Source organism: Gasterosteus aculeatus, chromosome 21 (assembly GCF_964276395.1).
Source record: "Gasterosteus aculeatus chromosome 21, fGasAcu3.hap1.1, whole genome shotgun sequence".
NCBI classification, from domain to species: Eukaryota; Metazoa; Chordata; class Actinopteri; order Perciformes; family Gasterosteidae; genus Gasterosteus; species Gasterosteus aculeatus.
Genome location: NC_135708.1, coordinates 9,408,805 through 9,424,324, shown reverse-complemented (window position 1 = coordinate 9,424,324; position 15,520 = coordinate 9,408,805). Strand labels below are relative to the sequence as shown.

Sequence of the window (15,520 nt, the reverse complement as noted above, 5' to 3'; positions counted from 1 at the left end):
TAACAATATATGCATTATTCAAGGGGAGAATTCAAGGCGGAGGAGGAAAAGTGGGGGAATAACAATAGTACTGATGATACTTGTGGTTTTGATGATGACAGTGAGAAAAGAAATGGGACTCACAATGTAGGGGAGGCGGAGAGCATTGATGATGATGATGATGGTGGTGGAGACTGTGGGTGCTGTGATGGTTAGCCAGGGACATAAAAGAGGGTCATTGACCTGTGATTTTAGTCCTATTTCCCCTACATGCCAGGTCCTAATCGACTCCATTAACAGAGGGGGGGTAGAAAGCCCTGATGCTGGAACTTTCAGAGTAAAGTCTGCATATGTGATGACTTGCAGTCCGGCTGGCTGAATGAAGCACGCTCAGTCCGATAACCTCCTCTTTCCTTATTATTTCCCCTCATTTAACTCACCGTGTGCCTCCATCACAGTCCATTTTCCCTTTGCGCCGGTGGGTGTGCGTGTGTGTCTCTCAATCGTGCAGCGCGCCTGTTATTTCACAGCAATTTTGGATAATGATTTATTTTACCATCCACAATTGGAAGGCCTTTCGCTTGAAAGGGAATGATAAAAACGGTAATCCCTTTGCAATTATGTGGTGAGAGTTAGTCCCGTTCATTGAGATTCACTGATACGACTGGTGTGGACGCAGGACATTCTTCTCCAGTGTGGCCGGCTCAGTACATCACAGGAAAATACACATGCCTTCCAAATACACAGTGCCCGCTTCATAATACTGGGAATTACATCGCTGTTCGTGTTAAGAATAATGAATGCATTGAGAACGCAACGCAAACGAGACTGGGATCTCTCACGGCCTCCATCACTTCAGTTGATATTAGGTGGTGCATTTTCTGACAAATTAGCATTTAATCAAATTACTAGATCCGTTTGAAGCCCTTTTGAGCCTGAGTTGCCTGTCAGTTAATTCAACCTTGCTGCTTGCGATGGAAGATCTTATACTTAAGTAATTTAAGATTACAATTGAAGACTTAAGAATAAAGGTCTCGTAAATTTTGAGAAATAAGTATTTGCAATAAAGTATTAAAAGTAGTCATTCTGCAACAAAACAAACCACTCTTACAGCTTTTTGATTATGTATGACATAAATAGTGATGCCTCATTGTTCCAGCAGCATTTTGCTGTTACAAGCTGCAGCTGGCTTGGCCAGCTTCAGCTACTTTATATGGTAAATGGATCTACTTCACTGGATGAAGTGCTTTTCCAATTTCCCCTCACTACACATACACTGATTGCAGGGGGGGCCGCCATTCAAGGTGTAAGGTCGGATGAGGGTCTTGACACGCTGGACATACAAACATGCAGATCCGGGAACCAAACTCGAAACACTGTGGTTGAAGAACAACACACGCCGTACGTTAGGTAGTCGAGTCCAGTGGATCCCGACCAAGCGGTCAAGTCAAAGTGAGTGAGAGGCTGGAATACGTGCGTGCGTCATTTCTCATGAATCGCTCGTGCTTACTGTATGTACTCATTTAGAATCTAAAAACAAAAATGTAATGGTACTGCCGCAATCCACCAAACTACTGTACAGACCAGGGAATCATTTATGTTAGTATGTTAGTACAGTGAAGAAAGAAAAACAAAAGATGGCTATGAAATGAGGTTCCATGTTGTGAAAACCTTGATTCTAACTTTTAGAAAAGGCGCAACAGTACAGTAAAATGTACTTAGCGTATTGGAAGTAAAAGTACCATAAATCTCGTACCAATTGACCAACAAATATAACACCAGATTAATGCTGCAGCAGTTCACGGTTGGGCAGTTCAGTAGATTACCTCTCTGTGGCTCATGAGATGATTAATTGTTGAGGACTCTGCTACACCAATCAGGGCTCATCTCAGGAACTTGTTCTGCATTGCATTTACAGAAAAAATGAATCATTGTACATATTTGGTTCGCAAACATTTATTTAAATCAAACCAAAAAAGAGAAATCCCTTCTTGATAAAAAGTATTTACGGCTACTCAAGTAAATGTATTTACTTTCCACCACTGGTCATTCATTTTATTATTCCAAACTGGGCACACAACTCTATCCCCTTATGCACTCCCACAAGACATTAAGAACAGATGTATGACATCTAAAAGTGATTCATCGTTTCCCATAATCCATTGGGCTTCGGGCTGTGTTACAATGTCAGTGTGGGAAAGCTTTTGGGGGATTTGCAGTGCAGACACATCAAAGCAAAACGCGCAATCTCCACGCCCCATTTACGAGAAACTTTATCCACGACGGTCCACTTCACAAGAGGATGCTCCACTTACATCGCAAGGATGAGAGTCAGCTGCACGGAGATTAAATGCAACATGTGGCCGTCTCCTTTAACGAAGTGAAAAACAAGAATCTGAGCCTCCACCGTTTAAGAGTCAAGCGCGTAGTTTGAAGTTCATAACCTCTCCTTGCAGGTTGTGTTGCTCTTCAGCTTTGCATTAAGCCTCTCAGGTAGGTCTTAAGTTGAGAAATCAAGTGGGGCGGGGGATTTGAGGGATCAAGGACTTGCAACATTTGAGGCAAAGGCAATACTCATTGCCACTCCAAAAAGCTGGGGAGGTTCTTCAAAGCGTGCTTAATTACCTACGGAGCTTCATTTATAAACCACAAGGCTTTTACTGGAAATCAGAGGAGCTAATAAGTTGCCGGCCCATTCTAGGTCATCAACACAAGCAGCAAAAAAACAAGGAGGCCAAGTTTATTTTTTAAATCCCATTTTCTTGTTAGTTTGTGACTTAAACTCGGCTCTTTGGTTTATCCACTGCTGTTTTGTATCATTATCTGTGTCAAGTGGAGTAATTATCTAACAAATGTATAAAAGCTGCTCTCTAATTAAATGCCATGGGCTGTGAGAGATGGAGATAAATTATTTATGCTGCTTTGATGAGAGCTAGCTAGCTCGAAGGAGTAAGCAGTCAGTCGCTTTTAGAACCGGAATAACCAAAAACTTTTCTAGGAGGGTGTTTGGGGAGAAAAAGAAGAGTGAACGTTTGCCTCCAGGTTTGAGGTGCGTCGGTTTCTGCAAAGATGTAATTAACTCATGAGGAGAGGATATTTTCATACTGGTATTTACAAGGCAGGAAGAGGGGAGCCACTTAAGAGTGATGGTTTAACAAGGTATTTAAGCAGAAAAACATTGTTTTCAAAGTGACGAATTTAAAAATGTTTTTCCCCTAGTAAAACAAATAATAAAGCTGTAGTAATGTGGCACTCACTGAGGAGAATTAACTAAATGAGAAGGGAGCAAGACAAAGTCAGATAAGAATTTCTTATTATTCCAATAAAAAATACATTCATACAGAAATATAACAATTCTGCAAAACAATTTCAAATAAAAATTTCATAAAGCATAAACATAACAATTTTACAAAAGTTTTTTTTTTTTCTACAAAGATTCAGTTGAGAACAAAGAGCTGTAAGAGAGAGAGAGACGGAATATGTTAGGGTAGTGTGGGATGAAAGCGTTGATGAAAGATGCGAGCAAACACGGGCTTAATCAAGGCTCAATTACCACCAGAACAGTATTGGCTGCCGCCCCCCCCGTCAAATGGATGTTCCTCCCCCCTGCCACAAAAGGCGCTGCCAACCCTCACAAATGAATTGCGGACAGCAACTACAAGTTTGGGCTCACCCGCCTGATGTGAAATATTTAAGAATGCGGCGTTGCAGCAAGGCACGCTGGTCCGGAGCAAGTGAATGCATGTGACCCCATGCATCCATCTTTGAGGGGAATATTGTCATGGGCTTCTTTTGGGGGTCAAATCTCAATTTGATCTGCTCCCGAGAGCATTCACCCCCCGCCATGGTTTCCATAATACTGTTGCACTACGGCTAAAGCAACGCTCCCCAGACGGGGTCAATAACCAACCTGCACAGTCAGCAGTCTGTGACAGATTCCATGCCAACAAAGCCTTTAGCAATTCATTACCCAGAGGCAGTACAAGGCGAGGCCGGTCCGACTGCAGCCTGTTCATTACAATAAATCTTTAGAGTTTTTCCTCAGTCCCACTTGCAGGGACAAGGGGGGGGCGGACGCAGCACCGGGGAGCAGTCCTGTATCAACTACACAAATAAAAGATAAAACTATTTTTGTTGGCAGAGTGTGGTTTGTTTGTACTTCAGAGTGTGATGAACTCAAGTACATACTACACAGTAGTATTGACAATGAAAACCCCTTTAATAAGTGAATATAAGTGCCCTAAACTTTTTTGTTCCGACGGACTAAACTAGTGCTGAAAATACCCCCCCCTCCACAACAGACAGAATTAAAACACAAAGAGCTACGAGTTAACGTGTAACGGAGCCTTGATCTAGCTTTTTAAATCACCCACACAACAGATGCGACTTCCCCTGGGAGGGAAAACAAAAAAACAAAAACAACCCACCGCTGCCACAGGGCTGAGTCACTTGCATAAGGCACCATTAAGGCCAACAGTGCATTATTAGATAGAAAAGAAAATACAAAAAAAAGTCACACCTCAAGGCAATGGATGAGTGATGAGTGAGGAAGCAGTGGGGGGAAATCTCCAGCCAGATGAAAATAAACAGAATGAAGTTGTGAAGAAAAGAGGAAATCAAGGCATTATGTACAATATTGTAACATTTAACCGTCTGCACTTTAGCTGCACTTTTATTGACTATTTGCAGTCCTGATTACAGTGGAAACATGAAATGAACAAACCCTAGAACCATGCAACACCTGTCTATGATACTGAAGTTATAGTATAGTTGTGTTATACCTGTTATAAGCACAAGGCTTTTACAATTGGACTACAAATGAGCTTTGTAGCTTGTAAAAAATAAAAAAATAAAATAAACCAGGCTACATAACACATTGCACATTTAGTAGCTGCACCAAAAAACACCAAAAAAAAGCTTCTGTCATACAGTGACCGGGGGAGGGGGGAGGTTGCGGCCCCAGGGTCACTGACCAGAAGGGTGACAGGTCCACCTTCTCTCAGGTCAAACCCAACCCAAAACCCTCCCCCCCCGTAGTCTGGGTGCCAGACAGACAGGCAGGCAGGATTCTCCTTCCTGCCCCGTCCTCCCGCTGCCACCGGGGAAACACGAATGGAATGTTTCCCCTCCAGAAACACATTCAGTCCACAGCAACATCGGTACCAGCCCCGCACCTTCCATCCTCCGTCGACCCCACCTCGCCTCCTGTCCTCCCGGGGGAGGGGGCCGGTCAGCCAGTCTCAGACATTCACAGTGCACACATGCTTACCTCAGACAATTTTTGTAAAGTACCAGTGTATCTTCTGTCCAGGAATGAGCCTCCAAAACATCATGCACCACACATACAAATCATTCGCTCTCTTTGTCATCTTTTTTTTTGTCTTTGTCTTTTTTTATGTGTGTGAGTAAGTCCTTCTCAAGCAAAAAGATTTCTTTATACCGCCCCCACCCCCTTGTCCTCGTCCGTGAATTTGTCCATTCTTGTCGCAGTAGACAACCTTCAGAGCACCTTTTCTCCAAAATGAGGTCCCGGAGGCACTGGGTTTCAGTATGGTGCAAAACGGCATGCTTTGGCTGGAAACACTCCCCGCCACTCTGCTCAGGGACAGTTCCACCAAGAGACTGGTCGGGAGACGGCGGGTTCCCCCCCCACCTCTCTCTTTCTCTCCTTTTTACAACAACTTTGCCCCCCCGTCGCTGTTGGTTGGAGCTCGCCCCCACTCTAGACGTGCCTCTTCATGTGAAGGGCCAGATGGTCAGACCTGGAGAAACATCTGGAGACAGGAGGGAGGAGTCAGTAACGAGGCAAAAATGGACCGTTTCAGGGAATCAAAAGTGAGACGTTTTTTCTGTCTGTGACAATCAGGAGATAAGAAGTCGAGGCCAAAGATTACGTTACGGCAACAACTGAACCATCACACTCCACAGACAAAAACAAGTGACTGTAGCAATCTGTGAATTCCATCATTGAAACGCGTGCATCACTATCCGGATGATGAGGAACGAAGAAAAAGGAATTTTTAAAAAGTCTCAAGAGGCTTACCTGTCACAGTGAGTGCATTTGAATGGCTTTGCCCCAGTGTGCTTCCTGAAGTGTCTGGTCAACTCGTCGCTTCGTGCAAAGCGCCATACGCAGCCCTCCCACGAACACCGGTACGGTTTCTCACCTGCAGAAGCAACAAGGGGGCGGTGATTAGTCCTAAACACAAGCGCGTCAAAATAAAAATAAAAGGGGTTTGTGTGCGGAGGCCGAGATCGGATTTGTTATTCAAATGTATTCAAATCAACAACCCTAGTGGTGTGTGTGTGTGTGTCTCTCGGTGGAGGGGTAGTGGGGGGCAGGCCAGACTGACAAAACGCTAAAGATCCGAACCAGTTGGGTCACCAGCCGTGAAAATATGCAACCTGCTACGTCGCGAGTGAGATTTTGTGACGCACAACCAAAAAACAACAACAAAAGGAATGAAAAAAATGTAAGAAGCTACACGTGCAATTTTACGCCGCTAATCAAAAATAAGAGACGCTGGTGTGACCATTCGACGCCCTTCCAACTCCATTGCCCCTGGCTCCCCGCCCACTCACCCCTTTCCCATGGTGAAACTCAATCTGCTTTCAAGTCCTTTTATCTCCCATGTGCAAACCCTCCTCTCGCTCTCTCGCCCCCCCCTCCCTCTCTCACATTCCAGATAGATTAGGTCACAGTTTAGGTATCCAGCCATGCAGAGCTAATACCCACAGCGCTCCAGCTGAGGACGTCATGCAATGTGGACCTTTAATTACATTACACAACGGACGGACGACTGAACTAAGAGCACTTCCGCTCGTTAAGTGCGGTTCCGTTGAACTCTGTGAATGAATCGTTTTGATCCGAGATCAGCGGAGGAGAAACTGTTTACACGAGTCACAGCGGGCGCTCGGAAATCTCACCTGTATGTGTGCGCTGGTGTGCCTTTAGGTGGGAGCTCTTCGTGTAGACCTTGCGACACCCGTTGAACTGACACCTGTGTACTCGCCTCCTGCCGTCCGGGGACGCGTCCCCGCACACGAGTACAGTCTTTTCCACACCCTTCGCCGACCCGCCGCTCCGGCTTTTAACCGGCAAGTGCAACTGGGCGGCGACCCAGCCGCCGGTCACGCCACCGGCCTCTGAGGTGGCCTCCGGAGAGGACGGGGGAGTGCTTATGACGGAGGGGCTAAAAGGTCCAGAGCCGACCAGGACCGAGCCCAGGGGGTTGGAGGTAAAGCTGTGCGTGGGCGAGAGCTCCTCGGAACTGTCCGACGCCTCGCTGCTGGCGTCCGAATTCACACTGTTGGTGTCCAAGATCGGGCTGTCCTGATTGTCCTCGTCATGGGCCGAGACGGGCAGCTTGGGGTCGGACTCGGCCTTGGCTTTGTCCCCGTAGGCCAACATCAGCTTGCTCCAGAGGTCCTCCTGGCTGTCAAACTTGAGGTCGGACGGGGAGACGTAGGGCTCGTTCTGCAGATAGCGCTCCAGCTCCAAGCATGTCTGGTGGTGTGAGAGTGCAGACAAGTCAGAATAAACAAACCACGAGCAGAGAGAGAAGTTCCTCGAGAACCGACAAGACGGGGGGATTCCTTTCAAATAGTCACGTGCACTAACCAACCCTTAAAAAAAGCTGTACGCAATGTTTTTGACAGGAAGCCTGAACCAGGAAACGGTAACCAGCTGCACATGTCAGGGTCATGACTGCAATGACAACCAAGATGTGACACGCCTGGACCAAAAGGAACATAATCAACTCGAAAAATGTAAATAAGAGAAATATTTGATGCTTCCAGCTGCTGAAATGCAAAAACCTGCAAATGGAAACAACATTTGGTTTTGGCTGACAAAACATTCCGAACATAAATAATATTAAGAAGAAGAAGAAGAAGAAGAAGAAGAAGAAGAAGAAGAAGAAGAACTGAGCCTCTTCTAAAAAACACACAAAACCACTGAGTTCCTGTTTCTTTAACACATACAAGCGTGCATTGTCATTTCAGCACTCCAATGACTCACTGAACAAATCTAGACTCCTTTTAAGGAAGCTGCTCAACCCCCCCCCCCCCCCCCCACGAGCCATTCAGATGTTTTTTTACTCATGTGAAACCTCTGTCATGCAATCATATCCTTCCTCAGTGGAGGCCCAAACAAAGTGGCTTCAGAGTTTTTTTAAACGGGGGGGGGCAGTAGGTTTGACCAGGCAGATGTTGGGGACAGACTCCCTCCAGGCTTCTGGAGCCTTATAGTACATCTTCCAGCTGTGCTAGTGCCTACTCACCCGGGCAGGAATGTGGCCACGGCTGACTTTGGATCGTCATGTGGAGCCCACAGACGCAAATATAGGATTTCTAAAATAAAAATATACGTAAAACATGGGGTGAGGATGCGCTTTATGGCACTGAAACACTGGATTTCCTTTTCATTTTAAAGTTGACCGTGCAGCTTTTCAAAACAGTGATAGAACTAAAAAAAGAAAAGAGGAAATGCGCCGCGCTGAGCTGCGGCGCTGCTCCTGCGCCGACGCGCGGCCGCACATTTGGATCCAACTGCTGACTGATTTGAAATTCTACTTCCTCCTCCTACAGCGGCTGCAGTGTTTGCGGTGACACCAGCTCACATGGCCTGAGGCGAGCCGCCGAGTGGAGGAGGAAACGCAGCAAGAGCGGTAGAATAAAACAAAAGCAAAAAGGAGGAAAGGAACGCACGGGCACGCTGCTGTTACCGCGCGCGCTTTCATCTCGACTGGAGCTGTCAGACTGACACGCTGATCCACACGTCAGGATGCCAACAAAAAAAAAAAAAAAAACGTCACCACCACGCATGGCCCGTCGGGTGAGCGGGACGGGAGCCGTCTAAGCACCGGGGCGCCGTCTAAGCCCGGGGACGCCTGTGTGTTCAGAGCCGTTACGCGCCGGGTACGTGGAGCTGAACTTGTCGAGCGCACAAGACGCCGCGGTGGGATCTCTCAGTTCCGCTTTACCACTCAAGCTCCGACAGCGGATATAAGCTATGAGAACAGCTGATATGACGTTAAAAATTCATATATATGTACATATATATAGATATTCACCTGCTGCCAGTACTCCTCCAGTGATGGTAAGGCTGAGAAATAGCCCGTGTCGTGAACTATTTGAAGTTCCTGAAAGATGCTGCACATGGGTAGAACATCCATTTTTTCCCAGAGCTTAGTTTAAAAAAAAAATTAAAAATGCTGTGTAGCTTCAGTTAAATGTGTTTTCTCAAGTAGAAGAGGAACCAAAATAACACCCAGTAGAAGGAATGACAGCCGTCCCCTGCGATGCACGCGAAGAGGCGCTTGTTTTCAGCAGCAGTGTAGCAGCCGAGCGTCCGTCCGTCAGTCCGTCTCCCCCCTTCGTCTCTCGCTGGCGTTCAAGGTGTTTGCAAACACTGCGCCGGACTGGATGGGAAGCAACCACGCTCTGCAAACTTCCCTATTCAAACCTAAAGCCCGCCCCCTCCCGCTCCCACCCCCCCCCGCCCCTACTCCACGGAGGGACCACGCCCCCGAGGGTGCCAGCCAATCCGCAGCGTGCGACTTAGACCCTCGCAAATGATATCACAGTCGGCCAATAGCGAGCGGCCCCTGACTTAATTTGCTCTGTTCTCGCTTTTAATTGGCGCGTTCGGGCTTTCAGCGTCTCTCCGCTGATTGGCTGGTTATTTTTAGGCGTGTATATAAAGGAGCTCATGCTCGATCTCTCTCTCTCTCTCTCTCTCTCTTCACTGGTGTAGTCTGCGCTGTGTTTCGCCACGGGCAGCGCATGTGAGCCGGACCGGTCTTATTCCCGGTTAGTGGAAAACACCACGGCCCCTCTTCCCCCCCAGCTCCCCTCGTCCCCCACTCCCCTTCTCCCTACTACGCGGCTCCGGGAAACTTTGTCACAGGCATCACTTGCGACACCGCTCTTTAGGGCGATGACCTCACCAAGGCGCTGTCCGTGACATCACCCAATAAGAGCGCGCTCATGTCTTGGGACACAGTGATGACTAATGTTCGGCCGCGCACTTATTGTGTTATCAGCTCACTCGCGCGTTTACAGGAAACGTCCGTCGTCACTTCTCCTCTGCGACCGCATTAATGCATGCAAGAGAGCTTTGCTTTTAAAAACACAGAAGTTGCTCTCTGTTGTTAGTTTTAAAGGCTTTTATCATCTAATTTGCACTTGAAAGAGTGAGCGGGGGAATGAATGTGCAGTAGAAGTAGTTTCCAAAAGTTAAAGAATTTGTTTTACCCCAGTTTAGGTGTTATTGTACATAGAGAAAACGCTCAGTAGGCCCCCACCACCACCACAGAATAACTATTTAGCAGCAGTTTCACCCGAAGCTTTCAAAATAAGCAATCCTGTGACCCAGCTTTAGGGTTGAGTGTTAATGGGATTGTTCCTTTTCAAATCAATTCCCTTAAGGGCTTCTATCCTTATGAGCACAAGATCACCCAGAATTAACCCCATCATCTCTGATATTCAGATTGTGGATTTCTACTGCATTTCTAATGATGCTATATACATAATATTCTTTTTCTAGATTCATTAAAGAACGATTCCTACATAAATACCTAAGTATACTATTTCACAACAAAAAGAGAAAAGTCTAAATAAACATAATGTTAATGTAACAGAAGCATACATAAAGCTGGTGGATGTTTTTGTCCAGAGCGGTTAAAGATGGAATTAGAGTTTTTGACATTAATAACGGAAGTAGACACCAAAACAAAATTACACTTTTAGCTAAATAACTCCAATAATTCCACTATTGTCTGCTCTACTCCCTCATGAGTCCCTTTTCACACCGGCCACATGGCGTAACGTCATCCCAAATTTTTGTTATCATTTCTTCCTGGTAGAAGCGTTCTACAGGAGGAGTCTCTTCCTGCACTTATTCCATAAGTTCACACACACAGCAGTCGGTAGCACCATGCCGCGTTACGCTATCGCCCGATGAGACAAACGTCGTCCCCTCACAGGGGACACATTATCCTCTAAGAGGCAGTATTTTCTGCGTGCCATGGCGAGTAGACAACTGAGCGTCCTTTGTGGCGCTCTCAGCTGTGAGGCCGTGTTTGTTGCCTGCAGCATCCTATTTAGTCATATGGTTATGGGACGCTTTCTCAAGCCTGGAGCAGGCCTTAGCAGCCCTGCAAAGGAATCTGGCTTTGCTTTCATGTTCCTTATGGAGCGATTCATTATGTCCTCCCACCCCAGGACAGAGCAGACGCTTTGTTTTAAAGAGTCCCCCAAAAAAAAATCGGTCCTTTTCTGAGGGCTTCTGAAACACGTCTTTCCTCGGCACACACTCGGCAAGACAACGCGCGGCTCCTCATCGCGCAACACGGCCGCTCATTACTCATGCATTTCCAGAGTTGCCACGGCTTACACTGTCCGTGTTTGATGAATAACAGAGCCCACCGCCGGGTCCCGCCGGAGCATTAGCGGGCAGCTCCGCGGTAATCACTTCCTTCAGAAGGCCTCTCAGACGGAGCATTTAGAGAATGCGCGGGGTCCTGCACAGCGGCTTTTATCTTGGAGGGCCAGGTCCGCAGCTTTATCATCGTTATGTAATCCCAGACCGGCCAGTAGCCACTGCAAGGAGCAATTCCAGGGTGACCCATTTCAATGCATCACTGTCAGCTCAATTAGTGAGTTGTTCTAAGGGGTTTTTGTGGACGACCTGGGAGCGCTGGAGACGCACTACTGTAAGGTATCCATGATGTGTGTAGGGAAGTGACTGTGGCCGCTCCCCAGCGTGATGTTCATCGTCCTCCATGGATGTTATGCGCAAGCTGAACAGATTAGCACACCTATTGTTTTACAGAAGATTAGTTCATAACTTTGCCCCAAAATGTGACATATTTGACAGGTTATGTTGCTTTAGTTCGCCCTCTAACATATTTGGCAACAGAACTAATGGCACATAAAAAGAGAGCGCACAATATGTTCATTTATTTCATTTGTTTGTCAGTGTCACGGAAAAGGACAGATTTATGGCGCAACAATGTATAAACCGGCATGACGGACTCAGAAATAAATGTCTGCTCGTTATTTCCCTGCTTACCATCAGAAGGCCAGTTAGTAATGAGGCACAGCACTATTGATAGAGATGCATTGCGCGGGTGCAGCTGAAAATTTGTTCAAGCTTAAATAAAATGAGAATAAAAATAATTGATTGGAAATCAATCCACATATATCATTCACTCTTTTGTTAAAAGGAGAAATGGAAGGGAAGCGCGAAGAGGGGGAAAAGACAGCTCCTGGAAAATCAATATTCATTCCAATCATAAATCAGAATTGAGTCAGTGCTCGCGGGGAGGGGAGATAATCATTGGCCTGGTTTTGGATTACAAACTCCACGGGGCCGAGGTTTGTCCGGCCTGCGAATGTGTTTAGCTTCGTTACAAGCCCCCACTCGCTACACGTCTTGTCACCGCCCCGCCCACACACGCACAGACATAAACGATGAGATCCCCTCATTGAAATGCATTGATGGTTTAATGCAACGTCGGCCTTATGTGCCGTTGTCAGGCCACGTCTGGGGACAGATCAACATGTGTGCACAATGGGTCGCGCCGTGTCAGCTCCATCAGGCCGCCAACGAGGAGCCTCGGTCTCCCAGCAGCTCTTGACCTTGAGGATGAAGAGTGGGCCCTGTGTGTGTGTGTGTGTGTGTGTGTGTTTTGGCTGTGTGTGTCTGAGCGGACATGCACGGGACTCAGCAATCAGTCAGGACACTCTTGTGGTGTTTGGTGATGGAAGTTTGTGAATTGGTTTGTGTGCCTGCATCCTGAACACACCAATACATCAGCTTGCGGATATATTGGGGTGGAAATCAATATTGTCTACCTTTGGTATGATGGAGGTTTTCTTCCCTGATCACTTCTACACACACATGTACAAACACACACACACACACACACACACACACACACACACACAGTGAGAAACCAGCGATGAAATGCATCTTCTGTGGTTCAGGCGAGTCCAGCTATTTACCTTAAATAGTATCATTACTTTGTGGTTGTTTATTAAATTATTGCAGGTCATGTTAGTTACAGATTATTCAACACTGACCTTTTTGAATGCATTCATCTAAACATGCGGAAGTTAGCTCAACCGCCACTTTTGAAACACATTCTTCTTTTTAAAAAAAGAGCATCACAATGCTTAGTTTTGCAGCTCTTGAAGCTGACTGACTTTGAATCACGTATTTCAACGTGATTCAAAGTCAGTCTTGACTTTTCAACCTCACGGTGTCAAACGGTGTCAAACATCTCAAAAACAATTTTGACAATGACAATGCTTTGTAATCACATTGGTTGTTCATCCCGTTAGCATGCTAATTGCATCATGCATGATAAAATAAGCGGGTGAACATGGTAAACACCCCTAACATTTGAAATATAAAAAAGTAAGAGATAAATAACAGTGTGACCCTCCCACTCTGGGGGTGTTTCCTGGTGGGAGGAGCTGAAACACTTACTTCTCTTACCAAATACTCTGATTGGGACCTCCAAGAAGAAAATAAAAGACAGCACTTATACGTATTTCTCTCTCTCAGCAGGGCCTGCTGCACCAGCCTCACCCTGACTCCAACCAATTGAACTGAAGGGAAAATACAACTGCATCTGGACAATGTTTGTGTGAGAGGCAAAGTGGAGTAGCAAACAATAAAACACTGCCACAACACTTCAGGTTCCTGGGGCTTCCTCGCTGAAATTGTCTCAGGAACAAAGAGCCATTAAATCATGAGAAGGCGACCAAAACATACTGAAAACCTCACTTTCATAGGATTTTAAACACGGAGGCTTTAAAACTGTCAATCAAAGCAAATTAGGGATTTGGAATGAAATTACCATGAAAGCCCTCTTTGTTCCGCTGTCAAATGTTTTCACAAAAAGTGTAAATTAGCAATGTCAGTCCATGAGGGGCATTCCAAATGCCCTGTAATGCAATGTAAGAGTGTGAAACCATGCGCGCTGGTGGTGTTTTGACAACAGCGAATTACCAGTGAGCATGCTGGATGTGTCATGTGGCCTCGAGGTTATCACTCAAGTGAATAGCAATAGAGTCAGTTTCCCTCAGCCACGGAGACAGTCTGGTTGCCCTTAGGAGTCTCTCTGTTCCATTGAAACAAATAGCCATTTTCTAGAACAACAAACAGTGAAGGGGGACCTCGTGTAGCCCCCTCCACACTGAGTTTCATTCAGTCCCTCCGAGCGCGCGTTCAGGAAAATAAGGAAACGTTCTGTGCCAGCGAAAGATTTCAAGTGGCGCTTTGTTTGAGCGCAGCAGTCACGCAGGGAGAGATTTCAGTGTATAGATCTTTCAAACAAAGTGCTGGAAAACTTGCAGGAGAGTTCAACGGTCATTGTTTTCACACAGGGTGGTGCATTCAAGGTCTGAAAAGTTGTTTTTCCTTCCAGGGATGCCAGCTCCAGACTAAAGGCCATGCCACCATTATACAGGGTGCAGGAATGTTAAGTATTTTCATCATTTTCTCCCAAACCTCTGTGGGAACAAGCACTCTCCGAGTGTTTTAGGGGTGGTATTTATCCCGGCCACGGTTTAAAATGCTCATACCCAACCCGATTAAAGGACTGGGATGCATTCATCGTACACTTTTGGGTGTGGGGGAGAAAGACGAGGGAGGGAGTTTAGGTTTGGATTAGGTTACCATGACCATGAACGCGCTGAGCTGAATGTGGTATTATCTGACTCTTATACAGGATCACATTTCCTCCAGTTCTGGAGCGCTCGCAGACGCATTCCTTGCATGAATAGATACAACACTGATTCGTGGTTGGACATATCAGCTGTTAGTCATCCACAGCACAGGGAAGTGATTGTGGTCTTCTCTGGCATGACTTTGGTATTTAGAACTTAAGCCCTTGCATTTTGTCATCTTACCCTTAAAACACTCACATTCCCCCAAATCTCAATGATGGATTCCCGTCTGGCGGAATTCATCTTCGGGATACAAACAAAGGTTTTTTTTGTGCTTGGTTTCAATCAGACACAGAATCTGTGTTTTACATTGTAGTGCCAGTCACCTACCTCACTGTGCTATCTGATATAAGGTGTCTCTCTGAAAGAGAAAGAGAGACGGAGAGTGACCGGGGGAGGCGGGCCTGCTGCCCTTGGGGGAGGGTCTTTGTCCACACACAACTGTGAACAATGGGACTCCACTTCTTGTTTATCGTACCTATCCAAAACTCGCACATTGCAGCCGATCTGGGCCACAGATCAGTTTCGGATGAAGTTATTCAACTCCTCCCTCCGCTCCCACCGCCGACAGGATTGAATAGAAGCGTGCAAAAAAATAGGAAATATAAGAGAAGAGAAAAGCTGTGAGTAACATTTTTGCTCCACATGGTTATGTTTATAATGAATGACAGTCGGACGTATTTAAAGTGAGACTTTGAGATATGAGCCAGCCTCTGGTCATTAAGTCGAGATCCCATTCCCACATACAGGATGATATTCAAGCGGTGTGTCAGAAATGAACTTTGGAAAGTCTTTATTG

At 46.2% G+C, this 15,520-nt stretch overlaps 1 protein-coding gene across 1 annotated transcript; it reads right to left on the bottom strand.

Annotated features, from left to right (window-relative positions):
- Positions 1-3,275: 3,275 nt before the first annotated feature.
- klf6a (Kruppel like factor 6a) lies at positions 3,276-9,464 on the bottom strand. Its single transcript, XM_040167137.2, has 4 exons — positions 9,054-9,464; positions 6,907-7,486; positions 6,023-6,146; positions 3,276-5,753 (listed from the first exon to the last, which is right to left on the bottom strand). The coding sequence occupies exons 1-4, from the start codon at positions 9,153-9,155 to the stop codon at positions 5,702-5,704; spliced, it is 858 nt and encodes a 285-aa protein (XP_040023071.2). The 5' UTR covers positions 9,156-9,464; the 3' UTR covers positions 3,276-5,701.
- Positions 9,465-15,520: the final 6,056 nt, after the last annotated feature.